This window comes from Notolepis coatsorum (genome assembly GCF_963971535.1).
Source record: "Notolepis coatsorum genome assembly, chromosome: 3".
Classification (NCBI taxonomy): domain Eukaryota; kingdom Metazoa; phylum Chordata; class Actinopteri; order Aulopiformes; family Paralepididae; genus Notolepis; species Notolepis coatsorum.
Window position 1 is genome coordinate 180,137,753 of NC_140167.1, and position 26,297 is coordinate 180,164,049.

The 26,297-nt window shown below is 43.4% G+C and overlaps 1 protein-coding gene across 1 annotated transcript in view; it reads right to left on the bottom strand.

Annotated features, from left to right (window-relative positions):
- Positions 1–3,232: 3,232 nt before the first annotated feature.
- The window catches only part of pdia5 (protein disulfide isomerase family A, member 5), a 182,063-nt gene continuing 158,998 nt past the window's right edge, over positions 3,233–26,297 (bottom strand). The window contains exons 13-17 of the mRNA XM_084309735.1: positions 21,555–21,718; positions 17,920–18,050; positions 14,023–14,093; positions 7,808–7,942; positions 3,233–6,208 (exon numbers count right to left, since the gene is read on the bottom strand). Coding sequence (XP_084165861.1) covers positions 6,128–6,208; positions 7,808–7,942; positions 14,023–14,093; positions 17,920–18,050; positions 21,555–21,718 — 582 coding nt within the window. The 3' untranslated portion in view covers positions 3,233–6,127. The remainder of the gene's footprint in view (positions 6,209–7,807; positions 7,943–14,022; positions 14,094–17,919; positions 18,051–21,554; positions 21,719–26,297) is intronic.

Consider the following 26,297-nt stretch of genomic DNA (forward strand, 5'->3'; position numbering starts at 1 on the left):
TCGCCCGTAGGCCGCGACACTCTGTGTAATGTACGATAGGATCTTGGTCACCGAAGTGCCAGTGTACTTAGCCAAGATGGCGGCCTCGCCCGCACCACCACTCGTCCGGGTGGTAAGATGGCGTCGAACACTCTCGTCCCAGGAGCTAGCAAGCTGTGGTAGGCAGGGGGGCAGTTGCGGGCTGGAGGCGCGGGCTGAGTGATGGCGACCTCTGCTGGACGAGACGAACTCCCGTGCTAGGCTGCTGACTGCCGGTGCTGACAAGCTGCTGGTCGACGAGCTGTGTTGGCGCGCGTGATAATCTGATGGCTACCTTAACTGAAGCTACTCTGTGGGTCCGAGACGGCCCTCCTGCTAGTCGAACATGCAACAACGCACGGTGCCTCTAACCACCAGTTCTCTTCAGGCAACGCTTGCCGGGGGCACCTCGCTGGAGGGGATAACGTTAGCATTAGCCACTTTAATATACCGCTTTCTTCTAGGATAACTCGCTGTATCACTAGGGTTATTCCGTTTGGATATTCAACACGCTACTACGCTTGTATTTCTATCATAACCCAAAATATACTCGAGTCCAATACATTCACCCGCATGCTTCACTACGGGGCTCCACAACGACACGTCCATCCAGGTTCACGTTCAACGCCGAAGAGACTGGTTCTCTCCACTTCCGTTCAGGTGACTTGCTTCTCCTTGACGCCTCTCTCCTGCGCTCCGCCTGCCACCGCCGCCCCCTGCTGGCACCGCCAACTAGCCCCACAGGAAGAACTGGGTGAATTGAATATGAGTCAGTTAGTGATTATAATCCATATTCCAGTCGGTGAGAGAAGGAGAAACTCGTGTCATTGTTCAGGAGAATATCAAGGGAAACCGGTTAACATGTCTTTGTGCACAAAGGGGAGATAAAAGGCCAAGTCAGCACTTCTGAATAATAGTCGAATATTCAGGGTGCTACAATTGGATGCCATTTTGTCACAGGAAAGATTAGCCTCTAGGATGGAACCCAGGTAGGTAATTTCATCTTTCCTTGTGACAATATTGTCCCCCACTGTAACCGTGGGGACCGTGAAGGTAGAAACATTTGCATGTTCACATTATATTAGAGAATATAGAATATCACCAGGCTATATAAATTACCTTATAATAGCCATGTTATATCAGGCTATATAAATGACCTTATTATAGCCATGTTGCATATCTATGGATCGGGACAAATCTAATCATTCCACTGGATTTAGTATCACAAAAACCGTGAATGTAATCATATATTGCAGATCGCAGTCACGTAAGGGGCTAACTTAGGGTTAGTTCTACAAATGAGTCAGCCATCACACGCTCTTAGCGAGAAAAGTTATTACTGCTTATTCCAAATGTTCTCATTGGTGTTAGTGTGTGTGTGTGGGGGGATGGATGAATGAATGAATGAATGATGGACTATGTTTTCTGAACCTCTGCTGTTTACTCTGTCACATATAAATGAATGAATGAAACGTTTATTTCTTGGACATGTTATTCTTCTTATTTCTTCAAACAACTCACAGTGTCTTGATCCGTCAGACCAAACAATCATAACAACAACAAAAAATAATAATAAAAAAAAAAAAAAGAACAAAGAAAAAACAGGAATTATAAACAAAAGAGCAATGTGTTTGGTTGGCAGACATGTCCAAAAAAAGGAGTAGAGGGAAGCTTAGCTTATTGATCCCTACCCCCTTACATTTGTATTTGTTCTTCCATTAATATTACTAGAATTTACATAATTTAGTATATTACAATATAGAATATTATTTGTACTTATATTAAAAGTTTACAATAAAAAACATGATTCACTTGACGGCAGTGAATATAGTACATCACTACATACACAATATAACATAATTGTTTATCCTCACTACTAATTTCTGTATTTTTCTAATGTGTATTTTTTTAACTGCTTTTTAAATTGTGCCACATGTTTACTCAGTTTGATGTAATCTGTTTACTTACTCCTGACAGAGCCCTGAAAGTAAACGCACACACATACACACTCACTCACAGACACACACACTGCACTAGTCTGGCCCCCTCCCTGCTGGAAGACGAATCAATTAGTTGAAACTAAACTGACAGTGGGTTTGTTTGGTGACCTCTGTTGGTCCATGACCCAGAAACCTTACGGTCATGCACTTGTCCTAATAAACTAACTTACACTGTAACACGCAATACTTTGATAAACATTGTTACTCAGCTGATAGAGTTGTACCCTTCTTGCTGTCTTGTCGTACAGAACTTGTAAGTCGCTTTGGATAAAAGCGTCAGCTAAATGACTAAATGTAAATGTAAACAATGTTGGAACTCCTCTAAGCTCTGCCGTTTACACTTCATACTCTAACCTCGGTCAAAAGAGTGGGAACAGGGAGCGAAATTAACTTTTTGACTCACAGGCCAGTGGCGGGTAGATGGGAAGAATCTACCCGCCAAGCATATTTCTTACCTGCCAAATTACTTTTGATTAAAAAAAAAATATATATATATATATATTTTATATAAAACGTTTTTTTTAAATAAAATATATATTATATAATCATACTTGTAGTTGTATTATCTGCGAGACATCACCACCACGCAATAAGTCAAAATGCTCGCTATCTGCAAACAGCTCCACTGTCTGTGTGTACTCTAGTAGCCTCCAGCTCCAAAAAGGATTCTCCTGTGCTGCAGCGGGACCCTATACTAATACTCTACATTCAGCATGCAAGGATTCTCCGGCGCTGCAGCTGGACCCTATTGGTATAATGTTAGGGTTCTTTGGTCAAATCACATTCATAAAGCCCTCAGCTACAATACGCATTGAATCAATGTTATAAGACATTGATATCAGGAGCTATCTGTAGCTACTGCTAGCCCGCTAGGTAACGTTAAGACAATTGAGTTTACTGGGACATATAGATCTAACGTGAGCTAGCTAACGAGGGAACGGAGGTATTATGCACTCAAGTCGACTATTGCTGGAGCATTTGTTGATATCAGTAGCTAGCCAGCTAGATACCGTTACTGAGCGCCCCTGGCGGGCGGCGGGCTTTAATTTCGCCCCCTGAGTGGGAAGATATGAATATTCCAAAATAATGTATATGTTTTAGTCCGTTATCGGCTTAACATCTGATGTCAGTAGTCCTCTGGACAGCAGGTTGAAAGATTCCTCTTTAGTATATCTTTAAAAAACAACAAATGCCACGACTGACAAAGCTTTGGAAATGTAGGACTTTATTAATTTCTACTTGTAGTTCTCGCAAGGTCCTTATTGTAAGGAGCAATATGGCTGGGCACAAAAACAAAATGAACAAAAGGCAACAATGACTTCTTGGCATAAGTGTGACAATTCCCACACGATATGGAGACCTTTGGGATATAAGACAGAGGTGGTCTATATACGCTAATCTAACATTTTATAGCACTGTGGAGGCCCATAAAGAAAAACTGATTAAGAGTAAACAAAGGTAATAATGGTTTCCTCACGAGAGGAAACTAAACACCTAGCTACAGCATTACGTCGACACCTAACTTTGTAAAGCATTCTCCCAACTGTCGCAGAACGTCCTGCCTTTGCATACCGTGAAACGGTGAAAGTCACACTGAACAGAACACAAAACATTATGGCTGGTTTGGTGCCATTAATTTTTTCTTTTCTTGAAATGAGCCCATTTTACAACAATTCATTAATCTTAACCGGCTCGGCGTGTCTTATGCAATACTTCTTGCCGTGACTCCTGCACAAAAACTGTAAAGTGGACCGTTCTATTCATTTATACATTTTGTTAAATTTCTTGGGATACAAATGTAAACAATTTCTTAATTTGGTGACCTACACACTCAGAAACATCCAACTGGAATGCAAATGACAAACAAGTTCCCTTTAATTGTGTTTCGCTATCCCTGAGAACCTTATTCATAATGAAAAGGAACAAAAGTCTTGAATAATAAAACACAAGTTCAGCTACAGATAAGCCTTTAAATATTTATAGCGGCTTAAAACCGGGAAGTTGAAAACACGCGGCATGAAAGTCGCCACGAAGGAGATGACAATGGACCCCCCGTATCGTATGATGGCACCAGGCTCGGCGGGAAAGGGAGAGGGGGGGACGACGTATGGGGACTTCATCGACTTTCTCGCTCCTGTTTACTGCCAAGTCATCCGTTGGATAAGCTGGGATGCATGGGAGAACACTGCTCAGTCCACCTGAGCCCGTTCGAGCGAGCCCAGGCCAGGGCAGCAGATACTGGCAGGAGTCATCAGCACGTCCCTAGCTTTATGCCTTTCAGAGCAGAGGGGAAATGATGCTCTTGGCTCCCTGGCTTTGTTCAGTTGGCGGTAGAAATGCATGCACACGTAAGACAGGCCAGGTTGATTGAAATCAATATCCTGGATCTCCTAAGTAAAGCCAGATGTCTGAATACCCCCCCCCCCCCCAAGAACAAGATACATTTACACAGACTGACGGTAGAGAGGTGGGCGGGGACACTGTCGTAAAACACATTACATCATTTGTGATGGAGGGGAAATCTATGTCTACAGTATATGGATACTGTATATCACCAGCATGCAGCACTTGTCCTCCATATGGTTCCTCTCTTCCCATGCTTTTATTTGGCCCAAATAACGACGCTTATTACATGGCGTTTTCACATTCGCCGAAATGCTTGCTTGTGATTGGTCAATAGCCCCCCGACAGCAGTCATTATCAGACAATAATGACCGCTGTGGGACAATAATGACCGCTGTGCGCAGCTGTTCGCAATCAAGCCCACTGACACACACTGTTTCAGTGCAATTAGACACTGCCGGTGTTCTGCTGCCGGCGATGACAGGGGGCGGAGCCAGAACGCAGCCAGAACCAGTGTTGCGAGTCGATGTAAAATGAATTAGGTATATTGTTAGTAAGTTAGCCATGTAATAAGCGGGATAATGTATAGCTATACTCGATCATTGTCGCAAAATAATTGACCTTCACTGACGTTTAAAACACCTCGCCGAGGCGGCTCGGTATTTTAAACTCTGTGTCGGTCAATTATTTTGCGACAATGACCTCGTAGCTATACATTATCCCTTACGTACGTTAGCTGGAAGATAAATGGAATCCTTCTCCGAATAGAGAACTGACAACTAAGCATGTACAGTACATACCTTGGGAACGATCATGTATGGAACATGTAAATAACAGCAATTCAAACATTTATTTTTGGCATTTTCTTTTTGTTCTTATTTGATGATTTCTTTTCTCCATCTCTCATGACTTGCTCTAGTCCACGATTGAGGAGAACTGGAGAAGCACTATGTTGTTTTCTTGAGTAATGAGTAATCGTTTTTGATAAACATTTTAAGGCCACAGTTTTGAGCGATGCAAAAATCATAATTTCTTTCAAAAAGCAAGATTAGGAATGGTAGCCTGGAACCATACAAAATATTCCCTCTTTTTACTTTATTCCACCTTGTACAAGTGGAACGGGCTATGCGTTATTATTATTATATATTTTTTTATAGCCATATCACAATGCAAAAAAAGATCAGTGAGAAATAACAATACTTTTGGACGCATCGCCTATAGTAGCAGTGCACATTTACTAAATGTGGCTTTGACCTGGATAGCGCTGTTTTCCCCCATTGTTTAGCGAGTGAACAAAGGCAATATTCTGGATGGTTCCAGGCTTCTAACACTTCTGTACAAAAATATTGGAACATATACCTATTATCAGCATATTCCTCTTCTAGAGACAGCGGGGTTGATAAGGACTGTAACAAGACCCCCTGCAGTGTGTTATACAGCGCAGACCCTCCAGGGCTGAGCAGGGGCCAGTATTGCATAGATACAGTATAGGGTGTAGCTTTTCACATAATGCAGTCACAGTATATGGGCAAAAATCATCATCTGTTTTGTTTGTTCCATCAAAATATCCATGAAAAAATACATCTGAAGTGGTCAGTCTGACTGTAGGTGCTCCATTGGTATTATTATAAACATGATCACCACAATGTAAAAAAAAATTGCCTTTCGCTGAAGTCATCAAGTCTCCCACGTCAGTGCTAATAGGGCCCCTGCCAGGGTCAAGGGTCACAGTGCAACGACAAGCTCGGCCCCTATTTCGCTCATCCTTATAGCTCCTCCTTCCTCTTGCCGACCTTCTCCTGGTCCCGCCCCCTCAGGCTGCGCATGAAACCTATGAAGCCCCCCTCCTGGAGAGAGGGAGAGGAGAGAGGACGGTCAGTGTTTCTTTATTTACATTTTCAATATATGAAGCGTGTGAACCAGAGTACAATTATTGATTTTGTCCATAATAAAAATAAAAAAAGGACCATACCAGTCTAATGACTTCTCACCATTACCAGAGTCTGCTCCTTTCTCTCGTTTAGTGTTTGTAAGTGTATACGGTGTGTGATTTAGCTGATCTCAGTTGACCTTACTAAACGCCATTCACACTCAGCCGCCCGCCTCCTCACTAACACCCGGTCCCGTAAACACATCACTCCTGTCGTCCACTCCATCCACTGGCTCCCGATCAAGGTCCTGGAGACACCCCATAAGCACCACTAGACACTACTACTATACTACCGGTAATATACTATATACTGTAAAATATATATACATATATTATACTTTTCATTCTTATTATCCTAGCTTGTTTACTTTATCTTTATTGTATTATATTTGTATTCTATTATCCTAACGTTGTTACTTCATCTTTATTGTATTATATTTGTATTCTTATTATCCTAACTTGATTTCTTAATCTTTATTGTATTATATTTGTATTCGTATTATCCTAACTTGATTACTTCATCTGTATTGTATTATATTTGTATTCGTATTATCCTAACTCGATTACTTCATCTTTATTGTATTATATTTGTATTCTTATAATCCTAACTTGTTTGGATTCTGTACCTCTCCGGTGCTTCATTCTCTTCACTTTTTTTACATCTGAATTTCCCTATGGGGATTAATAGATGAGTCTCTTATCTTCTTAAAAACTTGCAACGCTACAGAGCTACTGTTGCCTCTGGGAATTAATGACCGTCTAGAAACTAACAACTTGCTTATGGAAGATTTAACCCTCTCATGACCGATGCAATTGAAACAGTCCTCCTGTCATAATTTGCATTATGTAAAGCTAATTAAGGCCTGAGGGTGCTTGGCCGATAGTTCTGTCCTTGAAGCTTTTGCAATTGAAAAGTAAGTAGCCTATGATTGGAACATGGCAGAGGAAGATAGTAAGTAAGGAGGAAGTAAGTAAGGAAGTGAAGTGGCTCGGGAGGTAGAGTAGTCGTCTGGTAATCTGGAGGTTCCCGGTTCGATTCCAGCTCCTCCCGGGCAGCGTGTCGAAGTGTCCTTGAGCAAGACACTTAACCCCTAATTGCTCCTGATGAGCAGGTTGGCACCTTGCATGGTTGCGTCCGCCTTCGGTGTGTGAATGTGTGAGTGAATGGGTAAAATGTGGGGAAATTGTAAAGTGCGTTGGATAAAAGCGCTACAGTATATAAATGCAGCCATTTACCATGAAGTTATCCCTAGATAACCCATTCAGTGGGTATACAGAATTCCTGGAGCTTTCTCAGTGGGTATATGCCATATACCTACGTATGCCATAGACTACACCACTGGGGTGTAACATACTTATTGAGACTTGAAAGTAGTTTGAAGGTCACTAGCCGTAGGTAATTCACCCTTGTGTAAACCACCAAGTGATATATTTTCACCAAGTTACTGTATTACTCTACAACAAGCCATGCAAATCCGCATGTCAACTGGGACTTAACAACAAGCTTAGAACTTACCCCTCTGTCTCCATTGTATTTTTCAGCAAACTTGCCATAGTTGTAGTAGATGAAGGTCGGGTAGCCCTCAACCGCTTCCTGTTTACAAAGATCATGGTTCTGTCCCCTGGTACAGTCCACAGCAGCGTACGCAATCTGAGAAGAAAAGACACATACCGAGATATAACGTATAGTAGAACATACTGTAGTTCTCCTCATTGATACACCTACTGTATCTTGCATGCTAGAATACCAATCTGAAGGGATGGGATCTGACGGGAAGTTGGTGTGCATTCAACATTTGGAGTTTACTAGAATTGGCTAGAGATGCGACATGTGACCAAAGAACCTGGACAAGTATCCATATAAATTGGGAATACATGTAGAAATGTTTACAGACAAAAGTGTCGCCTCAGTATCGTTTCAATGACCCGTTGGATACTGGACAGTGGCTCGGTAGGTAGAGCAGTCGTCTGGTAATCCAGAGGTTCCTGGTTCGATTCCCACTCCTCCCAGGCAGCGTGTCGAAGTGTCCTTGAGCAAGACACTTAACTAGAGATGTCCGATATTATCGGCCTACCGATATTATCGGCCGATATCGGCATTAAAATGTGATATCGGAAAATATCGGTATCGGTTTTCAAAACAAATGTATATATATTTTTTACATTTCTATAATAGGCAAGCAAGTAAAAACAAATTCTGATTTTATTTATTGTCAAAAGTATGCATAATGTTGTGTTAATTCCACAACAAGAGATATGTAATGTTAATTATCTGAAATTATTCCATTTTTGGGGGGGGGGGAAACGCTGCATATATCGGTATCGGTTGATTTCGGTTGATATCGGTATCGGAAATTAAGAGTTGGACAATATCGGTATATCGGTATCGGTAAAAAAGCCAATATCGAACATCCCTACACTTAACCCATAACTGCTCCCGATGAGCAGGTTGGCACCTTGCATGGTTGCCTCTGCCGTCTGTGTGTGAATGTGTGAGTGAATGGGTAAAATGTGAGGAACAAATTGTAAAGCGCTTTGGATAAAAACGCTATTATAAATGCAGCCATTTACACATACACCAAGACCAAGCATATCTTACAATGGATAATAAGATAATTCAATATTTCTCAGCAGTAAAATGGACACTTGCGAGAAGTGCTTACAGACACCCACCTGCTCTGGCTCTGAGCAAGCCGTTTTTCACTTTCTACACATTCCGATCTTCCTAATTCAACCTGCCAATTTATCTCTCCAGGTTGCAAACAATGACTAACGCATTCCTCGAGACAATTTGGAGTGGGTCGTAAAGAAAAAGCAACAACCACTCCTACACATGAAGAAAAAAGCAGATTGATGTTGCGAGGCCATTTTATGTTACAAATCTGACATGACGACAAGCAATCTCCGGTCATGAATTGACAATGTAATGTAATTATGACCCACACCCCTCTCCCTCTCAATGAATACAAACACGAGTGCAGAGAATCGGCATTAGCGCTGATATGTGGCTAGATCAATTCCTTGTTGTACATGTGGAGTGTGTCTGCCTCAGCACATCTAGGAACACATCCAGCCCATAATTCTTCTGGAGTCTTCTGGAGATCATCATCATCATTTCATCATCATTTATTTATTCGTACATGGAATTACCACAGTCCAACAGTACATATTCATATAATTCACCAAAAATACCATGGCCGAAAGGAACAGGAAGAAGAAAAAATCGTATATATACCTGCCCCTACACACACACAACACACCGATAGACATATTGTGTAAAACCAAACAGAATATACCCATTTTGCAAAAAATTAAATTAAAAATGTAACATCAACACAACCAAATTAAATCAACATAAATAAACCCATTTTGTCTATCTATCAGTCAAACTACATATTTAGGTTCATTCATTTACACACACACACACCCACACACACACACACACACACACTTATATAATGTATTATACTTCTATATACTATCTAATTTCTATTTTATTATAATATAACTAAATCATACTATTTATTCTACACCATATTGGTACAGTATTATACAATATTTTAATATATTATTATTCTATGTTACGCTGCTATATACTATATTACTATACTCATACTGGCCTACACTACAACTCTATGCTACGTCATCCTGACACGCTAAACTGCAATATTATACTAAACTGTGCTATACTGTCTATGTATCTTTTCTTTGCACAACCTTTTGAAGTGAAATATATTATTGGAACTCTTTTCGTTCTGCAAGGAGTTCCATAGTTTGATACCTATAACTGAGGTGCACCTTTGTTTTAAGGTTGTTCGTGCAAATTGGTGTTTAAAATTTTATTTCCTTCTGCTGTCATCTGGACAGGGAACGAACAACCTCTGTATATTTGCTGGTAATACTCTGCATTTTGCTCTAAACAAAACTAATAAAGTCTGTATTTCAGCTAACTCTTTAAGTTTCAATAGTCTGGATTTAATAAATAATTCGTTGGTATGTTCTCTTGAATCTACATTGTGAACTATTCTTACTGCTCTCTTCTGTAATATAAATAATGGCTTTATGTTGCTTTCATACGTGTTACCCCACACTTCCACACAGTAACTCAAATATGGTAGGATGAGTGAACAATATAATATTCGCATAGAATTATAATCAAGCACATTCTTTGCCTTGTTCAAAACAAAAACACTCTTGGCTACCTTATTTTTTATGTACATTATATGTGGCTTCCATGTCAATTTCTCATCCAACATAACACCCAAAAATGTTAACTCAGATACTCTTTCAATATTAACTCCGTCAATACATAATGCCACAGTATTGTAGCTATGTAGCTATTGCCACAGATCAGTAGCTATTGCCTACAAATATCTCATTCTACAGTTTGTTTGTCTGTTAGGTGTTTTATGGTAGATCTCCAAGTGCTCCCCTGCCAACATGCTTTCATTAATGTCCACAATAAAAAAAAATATGAATCTGACATCACAGGGTAAACAACACTATTCTTTATGTACTTTGAACCTTATGGTAGCTGAATGTACCAAAAAACACTATTAGGAATGTGAATTTCCCTGAACTTTTGTTAGGCCTTTGTTTGAGAGGTATCTTTCTACCAGGTCTTTGTTTGAGAGGTATCTTTCTACCAGGTCTTTGTTTGAGAGGTAACTTTTGACCAGGTCTTTGTTTGAGAGGTAACTTTTGACCAGGTCTTTATTTGAGAGGTAACTTTTGACCAGGTCATTGTTTGAGAGGTAACTTTTGACTAGGTCTTTGTTTGAGAGGTAACTTTTTAGCAGGCCTTTGTTTGAGAGGCATCTTTCTAACAGCAGCTACCAGAGTGACGCACGCGAGCCACACACTCCACCCCGCTCGTCTCTGCCTGATCAATCACAGTTGTGGTGAACTGACAGCAGAAAATGAAGTCATAGGGGATTGGGCTATTGATCCCCCTTGAGATGACGGAGGACCACACAACATCTCATTGATCATAACTCCAACGCTCAAGATTTGAGAGGAACCGCACGTTATGAATGAGCCTGGACTAAGTCTGAATTACCCACAGTGCAGACCTACTTCGTCGATCCCATACTAATTATTCCTGCTAGAAAATTACCTTCCGAAACAATGCTCCTAGCAACCGATGGTGGATGTAAACACCAGGGAGAAGGGAATACAAACTGAACTCAGTTCAGTTTCAATTGGTTCAGTGCATCGATAGCTGGTGCGCTTATATCCTTCTTCCAGGGGAGATAAGCAGGCCATCTACCTGAGGAGCTCATTACTAGCCGTGAAACCCAGATAATTAACATTGTATAATGAGGCCATTAGGAAAACCCTCAGAAAAGAACCAACTTCTCTGTTGCAGAGCCGTGTTCTCATTACAACTAGTTTGAAAAGAAGTTGCCCCAGCTAGCCCCTCCTTATTAGCAGACAGTCACTTCAATCAGGGAGAGGGCGAAACACAGCTCTGCAACAAACCATGCATGCGGCTCACCCGCTGTAGTAATACAACACAGAACCTGGGCACCATGCACGCGGCGTACCCGCTGTAGTAATACAACACAGAACCTGGGCTTTTAATTGGGCCGTCTTCAAAGCCAGAGCTAACGGTTAAGTTTGTCTATGGTAAACGAGGCGAAGCCGGCTAATAGACTGTGATCCACACCGGGCCTAGCTCAATGCACCGGGATGTGACCAGTAAATCCATGCTCGGCTCTCGTTTTGAGTCCTGTTCAAACACCTCTCTACTGACCTCTGGAAGAACGGGTTGAGAGGAGCATGAAAGGGCAGATTAAGAGGGGAGGCTAGGGACGTGTCTAACTTCTGTTTATATAGCCTGCTTGTTTGATGTTCTGCCTGCCGGCTTGCATGGATAACCTGAACCACTAGAGGCTCTAGTCTGCACACCGTGCCCTCCTCCCTCCCTCAGAATGTGAATGCGGCTGACAGATGAGAGAATAGGTCAAAGTTATATTGTGGAACCCGTACATTTCACTGGTGAGGCGGACTTGGCGTAGTTCAATGTTTTATTTCTCTGGGAGCAATAGTGGGGGGAGGGGGGGGCGTGAGCAGGTTTGAACTGCATCAACAGGATCCTAGAGTTGTTATTGAGGTCGTCAATAACTCGAGGACAATGCTAATCCTCTGAGTAAGAGATGGGGTTGGAGTCTGCTTCTTCGTCAGCATGTAGCGAGATCCACCATTGAGACATGCCGTACGCAACGGAGCCAATCTAAGCGTGAGCATTACTCGTTTTCTTGATGTGGTGCCAACGTGCCTCGCAAAAGGTTCCCGAGTAAACATCTCAATATCACACCAGCTGAGATTGATTTAGAAATGTCCAAACAAGTGAGTGTGCCAAATTGCCCGAGAGCCATTGGAAACAATTACTGTATGTGCAGTGGACTTCATGCATTTAAAAAAAAATTTCTATCCACTTTTTATCCTTATTTTCAATTTTTCTCCCATCCCAATTTCGTGTTTCCAATTCTCCCCTCCCCTGTCTTGAACGTTGCTCGCATATGCCCCCCACTGGTCGGTTGTAGGGAGGATAGAAGCCTTGCATCACGTGTCCCCTCCGGTACACGAGGAGGCAGCCTGTCACATCTTTTCACCTGCCAGCGCGGACTCTCATTGGCGAGGTGTAACGTGTGGGAGGCTCACACTACCCCCGCTATTTCCTGTCTCTGCTGTGCAGGCGTCCCCCAACCGACCTGTAGGAGTCGCTGTCCACAACGTCCAGATTACCACCCATCGACTTCCATCCGCTGACTCTGCCAATTGAGCCAGTATGACGGCCGGCCCAAGCCGGAGGCAATGCTGACACCCGGATTCGAGACCGGAGTATCTTGCATTGGTGACGAGCGCAATCTCCGCTGCGCCACCCAGCCGCGACTTCATGCATTTTAATGCTGCTTCGGAATCACAGTGCAACAACCGGCGTCTTTATTTTTGGCGCTAAATGTCGATGTTAATATGATAAATGTGACTGTGTGTGAGTGTCACTAGACACGCGCCTCGATTCCTTCAGTGTGTGTGTGTTTCTTTGAGTCGTGCGGTAAGGGAGGGTCTGCATGTCAGAGGGTATTAACAGAGAGATGAGGAGCAGGAGAGAGGGCGTCAGAGATGGGTCCTGGGAGGATAAGGAATAGGAGGAAAGACGAGGGTGGAAGTTTTCCTCTGTGGCTCTTAAATAACCTCTAAAAGTCCCTAGTGTACAGTAGATCTATAGGGGATTGGATGGGTTTAAGCCAGGTGGTTAGAGACAGCTAGAATAGAGATCAGGGTATCTGCAGGTGTCAACAAGTAAAATTTAAGATATATTTTTAAGATCTTTTTAATACCATTTAGAGCAGAATTTAATCAAAACTTTACGACCATATTAGCAAAAAAAAGATAAACATATAGCACCAATTTAAATCCATACAAGCTCTGGATTCAGACGCATCAAGCTCCCGGTAGCCCCACAAAAAACAACAACTTCAATATCATTTTCTTTTATATATATTTAATATTTAATCTCCCGACAGCCAGGCTGCCCCACAAAATGTTATATCTGTGCAAATTAAATGTAAGACTTTTAATACCTTGCAGATACCCTGGGGATAGAGAGGAGTCAGAGGTTGGACATTTTGAACATTAATACTGTCCGTTTGAGAGAAGGTGAGTGAAAAGTAGGTTGCGAGTACACAATGTGTGGGAGACAGAGGGAGAGAGAGTGATACCAACCTTACGGTCCTCTTTGAAGAGGTCTGCAGCTGTGGTGAAGTGAGGGACAGCGTTCTTACAGTGAGGACACCCTGGAAAGAGACACAATATATATAATTATATTTAAACCTGAAATAAACGAATAACACATTATACAGCATGACCTCTCCTTTCACGCTCGAGACTACACCTTATATTCGAGCATGACCTCTAGCTTCATGCCTGAGACTACACCTTCATACAGATGCTACCATCATAAAGAATGACATTAGCCACACACGTGCAACCACATAAAAATCGATAAAATTCATCATCTACTTTCTCTCTACGCACACACATTCACATAAAACACACATGGGCCCCCATGCCAATATGCCTGGTCCTTATAGAATTATCCTATTAGTGATGGCTCACTTGTGTTTTATGAGGGGTAATAAATCTCTTGCCATCATAAATGAAACCTCCAAGATGCTCTACACTGGCCATTCTCCTTTAACACTGGCACTCTGCTTTACACTCTCCTCTATGCTGGCACTCTCCTTTACGCTCTCCCCGCACGTACCCCTACTGGCCAGGGATCAAAACCTGCCAGAAGCTTCTCTCCCGTGTCTCCCACCCTGCCCCTCAGCCTTCATACCATCTCAATAAACACAAAATACTATGGGGAGTGGACTGCCCACTACATTACATCGGTTTTATATTTAGCTTATGCAGTGAACAATAAACGGTCTTCTGATCTTTCTTTGTGAAAGAGGTTGCTTGGACAGCAGAGTATCAGTGGCGACCACGCATGCATAACTTCATAAACATGTCCTCTGATATCGCCTCTTTTACAGCTCTAACTGTAGGGTTAAATGAGGGCCTGTTCTGACAAGACCCTCCCAGATCTTTATGAAGAGCTAAAAGGGTAAATAAATGGGTCTCTGCTGCTCCCAGAACTCATTAGCAGCATTACTACAATGATCCCAGGCTGATGGCTTTATATACTCTAATTACGTTGATTGATGACGCCCACAGTTAAAATTAAGTCTTTATTGTTGCATGAGCAAGCACACACACCACCTCGTTTATTGGGCACAAACTTCGCTCCTGCTCCCCCGTTTCCCTTCCCTCTTAGGAGTCATGTCCATTTAGCCCTGCCTCACTGACCCAGCCTTCACCAGGCCTTGCACAGCCATTCCATGCTGAAGTACCACGTTTACACTGGCTATTAAAATACCACAAATTCAATAAACTTTTACATGTGCCATCTTCAGAGTAAATAGATTACATCGAGAAGCAGGTCAGAGATCAGTGTTTTTTCCAAAGTGAAGAAGAGGATGACCAAGCAGGCAGGGCATTTCTACCAGATGGTTGTGTCTCACAGACTAAAGTAGACCACCACCACGACTCAGAACCAGTGTTGTGCTAGTTACTGAAAAATAGTAACTCAGTTACTTTACTAGTTACTCATTTCAAAAGTAACTCCGTTACGTTACTAGTTACTTACACCCAAAAGTAATGCGTTACTGTGAAAAGTAACTATTTAGTTACTTGAAGAAGAAGAAAATTGCTCCCATGCAGATACAGATACTCAAAATCGGTTGATCAACTTGACAGTTTCCATTCACATCACTGAACTCTGCTAAGCAATGTGGTCTAGATACAAATACAAATCTGACACAAACACAAATGTCCCGACTTAATAAGAAATGCACTGTGCCTAATTGCTCGGGGAGGTTGAGCGCAGGCACGTTTAGGTTGCGCGCATTGCACGTTTAGGTTGCGCGCATGCACGTTTAGGTTCTAGGTTGAAAATAAGTGCTTGAGGAACAGCCTTGATATCTGTCGCCGGAGCGTTTCATTATAACCGTCTTGCAACGTTGTTTAAGATATCAATCGTGCATTGCAACGTTAGAATAGTTAGGATATCAATTGTGCATGAAATGACTATATTTATATTGTTTGATTAGTATTGATGAGATTCCCTGGCAGATTTATAGTCAAAATGCGTTGATCAACTTGAGTTTCCATTCATTTACATTCACATCACTGCACTCACCAGTGTCTGTCGAGATGTAACGTTAGACCAGCAGCCCCTTAAACATTTTCTTTATCTCATTTCCATGTTGTACTGTATATTCTCTCTCCAAGTAGTTGTAAAAAGTTTTCCGTCCCATTTGCTGTGTGTCGCCTGGTATCATTCTACGCGGGTGGCGAGTGGATTTGGATGAGTCCTGGTAGTTAACGTTAGACTCCAGTATCTTTGAGCCAAAACACAAATGACATAACTAAAACGTTATTTTCTTTTCGCTCGACAAAAGAGAAATACGCGAGTAGCTGGGCGCTGCCATTATCAGTCAGGATCAGGAATAGTAAACAAAACACGCCCCCAGCATAGCGTTTCCCCGCAGCCAGACAGGATATGAGGATAATAATAATAATCACTACCGCTCGCTATCAATCTACGCCGTATATAACGCAAATAACGCATTAACGAACCATTCAGTAACGTAAGTAGCGTTACTGAATTTCAAAAGTAATGCGTTAGAGTACTAGTTATCGCCAAAAGTAACTTCGTTACTGTAACGCGTTACTTTGTAACGCGTTAGTCCCAACACTGCTCAGACCAGATTAGAGTAGACCACCACTAATACTACTGAGAGAACAGACTAGAGTAGAACATCATCAACGTTCTCATGTGATGCTTCTCCCATCCTCCATGCTGCATCAGAGCAGCTAAAAGGCCGGAGGAACAGCCTGTACGTCTGGAGCAGCTCTCTGGAGACAGGATGACCTCACGGCCGGCGGGGGCCGTGTTCTGTCCAGGATGAAGGTCAAAGTGCTGCGTAGTCCGTCTGCCTTCATCAGACACCAACCGCAGACCCAGCGATAAGAAGCCTCATTGGCTGGGATGGAACGGTGTGTGTGTCTGTATACTTGCACATGTGACGCATGGGTGAGTGACCACTACTATGTCCATGTGCGCATGTGTGTATGTATGTATGTGTGTGTCTGTCTGACCTCTGGCCAGATGGTGAGTGTTGTAATGGGAGGGGGAACGATGATATGTCAGTTTACAACAGGCTCAAGTATATTCTCAGTGCTTTAAGTCATTCCCCCAGTTTCCCTATAGATTAGGTGGGGTTTACACTATATACACTGTGATGGCTAGCTTGGCAGTCGACACTAACTTACACACTGGCTTATTAAACCCAGGATATGATGTGCAAGAGAGCTGGGCTGAGGTAGTGCTGGACTTCTTGCAAGAATTGTTTGTGGTCTTGCCGTGTGCAGAATTTTCCCATTCTCGCTCAACACTACAATATAAATCCATCTAATGTTACCAGATTACATCTGCACAACATAGGCTAAACACAGCGATCACTCTCTCTCTTTCTGAGAAAAGGCTTCTCAAATTTTTGCCTCAGCTGTTTCTTGGCACTGGTAGCAGGCAGGAAACGGTTTACACCTCGCTCATATCACATGTGTCTTTATTTAACACTTTTACACATTCACCCAATAAAATGTATACAAAATTATATATAATAATAATAATGAACCATTTAACGGTTAAGAATATCTGGTTTAAATGACTTGTTAACCAGCTCTCTTAGTTTGCTAAAGTATTCAAAATCAAGACTTGAATGGAACTGAATGGTATCAAGGACCATTCTTTGAAGCCTTAAGGTTCTGCTCAGGATCTTTCCCCAGTCCGAGTCCTGACCCTAGCCGGTAGTATTGACGTTCTAAAAGAGAGCACAGATCTGCATCTAGGGACAACTTTGTAAATCATGTGTAAATCACTTAGTATTGACCATATTCACACGGCAGCCATTTTGCTCTCATGTCATGCTCAGGTTGGGATTCCATCTCGAGCGTGAAATAAGAGCAGAATGGCCGCAGTGTGAATAATGGTCCCTTGACGGGGGTTCTTACAGGGAGCGTAGAACATGACCAGAGCATGCTTCTTCTTCTTCAGCGCTTCTCGGAAGTCTTCTAAGCCAAGATGGCTGACGCTAGAGGGCTTGTCCTCCCAGGACTGCTCTGGTGGAGGCGGGGCCTGAGGACTGGACAGGGAGGGGAGGGGCAGAGAGGAAGAGAAAAGGTCAGACAGACAATAAACTATTACTACTGAAACTACTACTAAAAAGGAGGGGTAAACTACTTTAGGTATTCAGTTTAAGTAGTAATTTAGCAATCTGGTAATTAAGTAACATCTATGATGCCGACCATCTACATGCAAAAATGTAAATGTCAACTGCCTTGGGTAAATTGGCAATAAAGTGATTATCTTCTGATGTATACTGTATATCAGTATGGAAGCAAACATTAATTGGCATACACTTATTCAATAACCTATAGGAGAGCGATGATAAAATGTGAACCTTTCTCACCTACAGTATGCCGAGTCTTAACAACCTGTTTCACCCTGTCCTCCCGTCACTTTAATAGGACTGTATAAGTGACCTTGTCTAACCCAGAGTCCCTGCCTAGGCCTTTATGGAGCCTTTAATGGCCCTGGCCGTACAGATGTAATCATAGGTCCATTACCTCTCACACCAACCCTTTCAAGGGTCAATCTGCTCTATTCAGAGGTCAGTAAGGTCGCCATGAGGGCTGAGCGATTTTTACAGATAACCGATTTTACGGATTGCTGACTTTATCATAGAGGTGAAGGAAGGCTGCAGGGCCAGCAGGCTAGGAGAGGAGAACGATGCTCAAATATCTACAGTGTCAGGAAGAGAGGAAGCTGTCAAATCCGTTTCTAAAACAAAGTAATGCTGAGCAGGTATGCTGGTGGAGCTATGGGAAAGATAGAATTGATTTATTTATTCATATATTTATTTGTATTTGTTTACCCAGGAAATATTTGATGAGCACAATTCCTTTTCAGGAACACCCCGCTACTCGCACTCAATACAGTCAGCACTCAGCCGATCAAGGAACGCATCAACTTCAAAACATTACTCCTCCTAGGGCGGCTAGGTGGTGTAGTGGGCAAGGCGCTCGCCACCAATGCAGGAGACGCTGGGTTCGAGCCCAGCTCTCCGCATTGCTATCAGCTTGGCTGGTCGTTCATACTAACACAATTGGCAGTGTTAGGGGTGGGAAAGCTGATGGGTGGGGATCGGACGTTGTGGACAGCGACTCCTACAGGTCGGTTGGTGCGCCTGCGCAGCAGAATCAGGAAGCGACGGGGGCGACGTGTCCCTCCCACGCAGACCCCCGCCGCTGAGAGATCGCGCTGTGCAGGTGAAAAGATGCGACGGCTGCTTCCTCGAGTACCGGAGGGGACACGTGATGCAAGGCTTCGTCCACATTGCAGCCGGCTTGTGGGAGGCATGGCCTAACAGCGTTCGAGACAGGGGAGGGTAGAATTGGACGATACGAAATTGGGATGAGAGAAAAAAAAAGAAAATGGGAGAAAAAAAGTAGATACAAAAAAAAAACATTACTCCTCACCTTCAAAGCCCTCCATAGCCTGGCCCCCCCCTACCTGACTGATCTCCTTCTTCCCTACCGCCCCACCCGTTCCCTCCGGTCCTCCTCCACTGCTTCCCTCACTGTCCCGTCATCCAAACTTAAAAACTTTGGTGATCGGGCCTTCTCACGCACTGCACTCCGACTCTGGAACTCCCTCCCTCAGTCCATCAGAGACTCCCCTACACTCTCCACCTTCAAATCCCGCCTCAAAACCCACCTGTTTCTCCCTAGCCTTCGCCCTTCAACCTTCCCTACCCATAATCCCCCCCTCACACCTGTTTTAATGTTTGTTACTGTGGCTTTATGTTCTGTGTATCTCATGCCGTTTCCCTGTTTCCCCAGTGGTCTTATGTTCCTTTTTTTTGTTTCGTTTCTCTGCCTACTGTCAGCGACTTCGGGTTCTTGAGAAGCGCTATACAAATAAAATGAATTATTATTATTATTATTAATACAGTCACACACACTCACACCTGGAGGTTCAGTACACAACAACCAGTACACTACAACCAGTACACTATAACCAGTACATTACAACCAGTACACTACAACCAGTACACTACAACCAGTACACTATAACCAGTTACAGTACTCGAGTTGAGGGGGGATGGCATCCCCCCTGAAATAAAAACGGTCAATATCATCCCCCTTCTAAAATGGCCATCCCCCCCTTCCCATCAAAGTATCAGAATGTTTTTTTTTTATCCACTTTTTCTCCCATTTTCTATATTTTCTCCCATTCCAATTTCGTATCATCCAATTCAACCCTCCCCTGTCACGAACGCTGTTTCTTGCCTCCCACAAGCCGGCTTGCCCACTACGCCACGTAGCCGCCCAAAGTATCAGAATGTTTATAGCAATTCCCGCGGGCCATCTTCTCCTCAGTCACGAGAGCACTCGCAAATATGCTGCGCATATCACTGTCAAACGGTGCGCGTCTCGTGCCACTGTCGATCGCTTGATTGACAGTGGCACGAGACCACTGCACAACACCCGCGAAAATATCAGAATGTTTCATAAAGATTCCCGCGGTACTGGCCATACTGTCAGTGCACGTCTCGTGACAGCTGTCGGTGGCTTAGCGCAGCCAGTTACAGTCATCAATATCGTAATGGCCAAACGACCAGGAGGACAGAGCGATCTAAGCTAAAGGACATGTTTAAAAAGGCGTCAAGTGCACGATCATTACTTTAGTTATCAAAGGTGGAATCTCTGAGTTTAAAGCTAAGCTACGTTTTTCTCTCTTGTTAGAAGAGGGATCACTTCATCAGTTAGATTTGATTTGATCTTTATTTATCTCGAACATTTTCAACCATAAACACACATTTGTAATAACAAAGAAATACTAAAATGAAATAAAAAACAAATAAAATTAAATATATCTTCCTATGGAAGCAATAATCAACATACGTACTGTAGCTCAAGACAATGGTTTTGTTCGAGAAGGGAGAGAAAGAAGCAAAGCTTATCTGGTCCTGCCCCTTCCTTACAATATCATATTATTATGTAATAAGTTATCCATCAACTAACTAACTAACTAACTAACGTAGCTAGCTAAACCATGAGGACTTGGATGTCTTTAACCAGGCTAGCATTTGTGTCAGCTAATCATCAGAAAAATATGAATTGTCCCCCCCAATAATATGTGCTATCAAGAGTAGTGCATCTACTCCCACTCTGTAATTCTAGTTTCGAAATACTCCTAAAAGCTTCATTTGCGTATTCAAATCATTCAAATGTTCTACCGGGGGACGATGCCCCCGGACCCCCCTACTCTGCGTCCCCCCCAAACTTGTCATGAGATCTGCAACCCTGACCATCCCCCCTGGTTTTTCTTTCACAACTCGAGTACCGAGTACACTACAACCAGTACACTACAACCAGTACAACAGCACAGCCTTCTACTCCTAGTCAGCCAGCAGCACCAACGGAGCAGTTGGGGTGGTAAGTGCCTTGCTCAAATGCACTTCAGCAGGAGTTGGTGCGGGAGGCAGACACTCAGGGGTGGGGGAAATTCAAACCGGGGACCTTCTGATCGCGACCCACTTCTCGATGGCCCAGACCAGCGTACGAGGAGGAACCTCACTCACTTGTGCAGAAACTCAATGATCTTGTCCTTGTTCCGCAGGTGGGGAAGTGTGAACTTGTCCTCGCCCTTCTCAAAGTACTTCACGGTGGGGAAGCCAGAGATCTTGAAGCGATCCCCCACCGCCTTGTGTATCGTGGTGTCCACCGCGGCCAGCACGCCGGGACTCTGCGGAGAGGAATAACGCAATCAGTTGTAGGCGACAGGTGAACGAGTACCTACATGTTCTCTCAAGAGACCCAGAATAAGTCAGCAGCGTCCGTAAATAACAAAAGAGTACATTTGAAAGAAAACACAAGCAATAGGACATACAGGAGAAGGGAGAGCCTGGTCTACGAGTAGCAGTACGAGGAGAGTACACGCACGAGAACAAGCAAACACACGGTCAGCCTTCTGTATACACAGGCTATGGCCTTCTGTATACACAGGCTATGGCCTTCTGTATACACAGGCTATGACCTTCTGTATACACAGGCTATGACCTTCTGTATACACAGGCTATGGCCTTCTGTATACACAGGCTATGACCTTCTGTATACACAGGCTATGACCTTCTGTATACACAGGCTATGGCCTTCTGTATACACAGGCTATGGCCTTCTGTATACACAGGCTATGACCTTCTGTATACACAGGCTATGGCCTTCTGTATACACAGGCTATGACCTTCTGTATACACAGGCTATGGCCTTCTGTATACACAGGCTATGACCTTCTGTATACACAGGCTATGGCCTTCTGTATACACAGGCTATGACCTTCTGTATACAGGCTATGACCTTCTGTATACACAGGCTATGACCTTCTGTATACACAGGCTATGACCTTCTGTATACACAGGCTATGACCTTCTGTATACACAGGCTATGACCTTCTGTATACACAGGCTATGACCGTCTGTATACACAGGCTATGACCGTCTGTATACACAGGCTATGACCTTCTGTATACACAGCCTATGACCTTCTGTATACACAGGCTGCTGTGTTGCACTCATGTTTCTTGTGTCATAAATGCAGTGCATCCTTCCTTCACAGCGGTGCGCTCCTCCCCCCCTCCCACCAAAGCCCAAACAGTAGTTTCAACTGGTGTTGAGAGGGTGGAAGAAACGGCACGTTATTTGGAAACGTCTTTGGTAACTTGTAGAAGATGACACAAAGGCAGTCTTTGGTAACTTGTAGAAGATGACACAAAGGCAGCCTTTGGTAACTTGTAGAAGATGACACAAAGGCAGCCTTTGGTAACTTGTAGAAGATGACACAAAGGCAGTCTTTGGTAACTTGTAGAAGATGACACAAAGGCAGTCTTTGGTAACTTGTAGAAGATGACACAAAGGCAGTCTTTGGTAACTTGTAGAAGATGACACAAAGGCAGTCTTTGGTAACTTGTAGAAGATGACACAAAGGCAGCGTTTGGTAACTTGTAGAAGATGACACAAAGGCAGCCTTTGGTAACTTGTAGAAGATGACACAAAGGCAGTCTTTGGTAACTTGTAGAAGATGACACAAAAGCAGCGTTTGGTAACTTGTAGAAGATGACACAAAGGCAGCGTTTGGTAACTTGTAGAAGATGACACAAAGGCAGCGTTTGGTAACTTGTAGAAGATGACACAAAGGCAGCCTTTGGTAACGTGTAGAAGATGACACAAAGGCAGTGTTTGGTAACTTGTAGAAGATGACACAAAAGCAGCGTTTGGTAACTTGTAGAAGATGACACAAAGGCAGCGTTTGGTAACTTGTAGAAGATGACACAAAAGCAGCGTTTGGTAACTTGTAGAAGATGACACAAAGGCAGTCTTTGGTAACTTGTAGAAGATGACACAAAAGCAGCGTTTGGTAACTTGTAGAAGATGACACAAAGGCAGTCTTTGGTAACTTGTAGAAGATGACACAAAGGCAGTCTTTGGTAACTTGTAGAAGATGACACAAAGGCAGTCTTTGGTAACTTGTAGAAGATGACACAAAGGCAGCCTTTGGTAACTTGTAGAAGACACAAAGGCAGTCTTTGGTCGAGAAGAAAGGTAAAACAAATTCAGTCGCTGTCATATGATGTTCTCAAATCAATGAGTAATCATGTCTCCCCCACACTCCACCTTCAAATCCCGCCTCAAAACCTACCTGTTCTCCCTAGCCTTCAACCTTCCCCAACCTTAGCGGCGGCTACGTGGCGTAGTGGGCAAGGCGCTCGCCACGAAATGCTGGAGACGCTGGGCTCGTCAGTTCGAGCCCAGCGCTCCACATTTGCTTTCAGTTTAGCTGGTCGTCCGTACTAATACACATTGCCCGTATTAGGGGGTGGGAAACTGATGGGTGGGGATCGGGCGTTGTGGACAGCGACTCCTACAGGTCGGTTGGTGCGCCTGCGCAGTAGAATCAGGAAGTGTCGGGGGCAGCGTGAGCCTCCCACGCGTTACTCCTCGCCACTGAGAGATCGAGCTGCGCAGGTGAAAAGATGCGACTGCTGTTACCACTTGTATCTATTGCTATGTCCGCCCACTACAATCACATGAGCTGTCTAACGCCTGTCCCGTCTCCCTGTCCCCCTATGACTTGCTGTCCTGGAGTGCTGACCGGAGTGTCGGACATCCCGTGATGAAGGCCGGGAGGTTGCGACCCCATCTGCGTGCCCCCCTGTCTCCGGAGGTCTCGTAGTGGTGACCGGAGTGCCGGACGTCCCGCGATGATGTCGGGGAGCTCGCGACCCTCTCTGCGCCGCCCCTATCTCCCTGTCTCCGGCTGTCCCTGAGCAATGACCGGAGTGTTGAATGTCCCGTGACTAAGACGGGGAGGATGTGACCCTCTTTGCGCCGCCCCTGTGCCTCAAATAGATCCGCTATCAGCTCTATCTTTAATCTTTCAAAATGTTCAGTTGCTATCGCTATTTGCTTTATCTTTAATTTTTCAAAATGTTCAGTTGCTATTGCATGCACTCATCTGTGTTTCACTACACACTTGAGTGCATGCTTACCAACTGTTAGTCTGCAACACTACTAGACATCTAAGAAGGGAGATCCCCCCTTGAATGGCCCTTCTAAGGTTTCTCTCCTCCACACTGCCTGTGGAGCTTTTTTCCCTATTGTTAGGTTTTAGTGAGTTTTTCCTTACCTTCGCGTGGGGTATGTCTGGGAGTGCTTGCATTCTTAAATTTTTTTTTTATTTAAATTTTTTTTGCATTCATCTAAAAATGTTTGGACCTTATGGTGTTCTTGTTCTGTTCTTGACTTATTGTTATGTTTTCTTCTTTACTTATTTAAAGAAGACCTGTACGGCCCATGGGGACATTAACGTGTGTTGTCGGGCCTTATAAATAAATTTGATTTGATTTGATTTGACCTCAAGTACCGGAGGGGACTAGTGCTATGTATGACTTAGTACACATTGCAGCCGGCTTGTGGGAGGCAAGAAACAGCGTCCGTGACAGGGGAGGGTTGAATTGGATGATACGAAAATTGGGATGGGAGGAAAATATAGAAAATGGGAGGAAAAAGTAGATAAAAAAAATAAAAAAAACTTCCCCAACCTTAACCCCCCCCTCCCCCTCCAACCTGTTCTCCCTCCAACCTGTTCTGACCTTTGTTACTGTGGCTTTACAGTATGTTTCTGTGTATCATGTTGTTTCCCCTCGTGGTCTTATGTTCCTTTTGTTTTTCTCCGTTTCCCCGCCTAATGTCAGCGACTTCGGGTTCCTAAGAAGCGTTTTATAAATAAAATTAATTATTATTCTTTTTGATCAACTTTTTCTCCCATCCCAATTTCGTATTGTCCAATTCTACCCTCCCCTGTCTCGAACGTTGTTAGACCATGCCTCCCACTGGTTGGCTGCAATGTGGACTAGAGCAGTGGTTCCCAACCTTTTTCCCCCCAGGGACCCCCAAACATCTGATGAAATTCGCGGACCCCCTCCTAATAAGATACCATAAAATACTTTTTTTTTTTTCATTTTAATAACAAACTGCTTATACACAGGCATATGCATCACAATTAGACCCACTATGCTTCTTTGACTTGTGCCTTCAATCAACAAATCTCATCTTGCACCATCAAAATGTTTGGCCAATATTCAAATGCTGTATTCATCCTCTCAAATCAGGCCCTAATGGTGAACGGTTTGCATTTATGGAACAAATCAATGCAACAAATTAAACTAAATATGAGACAGGAAATTCCAATCAGTAGCAGAGAGAATCTGTCCTAGCTGGGTTTAATACCTTTTTTTTGTCATTTTAATAACAAACTGCTTATACACAGGCATATGCATCACAATTAGACCCACTATGCTTCTTTAACTTGTGCCTTCAATCAACAAATCTCATCTTGCACCATATGCATTTCAAAATGTTTGGCCAATATTCAAATCCTGTATTCATCCTCTCAAATCAGTCCCTAATGGTGAACGGTGAGAGAAACAGGGTTTTTCAATGTATGTGATGTATAGATTGGGGAAAGATGGTAGCATAAAACGGTGCCGGGTCAGAGAGGTCGAAGTGCATGCGGACGGTGGAAGACGGTGGTTCAGTAGAGCAGGGTGATTGTTGTGAGCCACACTGCCAGCGAGAGAATGTTTGTTGACATTCCTCATTAGAACATCTGAGATTAGAGTGTACTGGAGGCCCAGAGCGAGGGAGAAGGGTGACCTCTTTAATGCAACAGTAGAGAAACGTTTTGAAGTGTGTGTAAAGGTTAAACGCAGTTGTCATGACAACACGTCGCATGACAACCAGAAGGCGGGGCCGTCGTTGCGACGACGA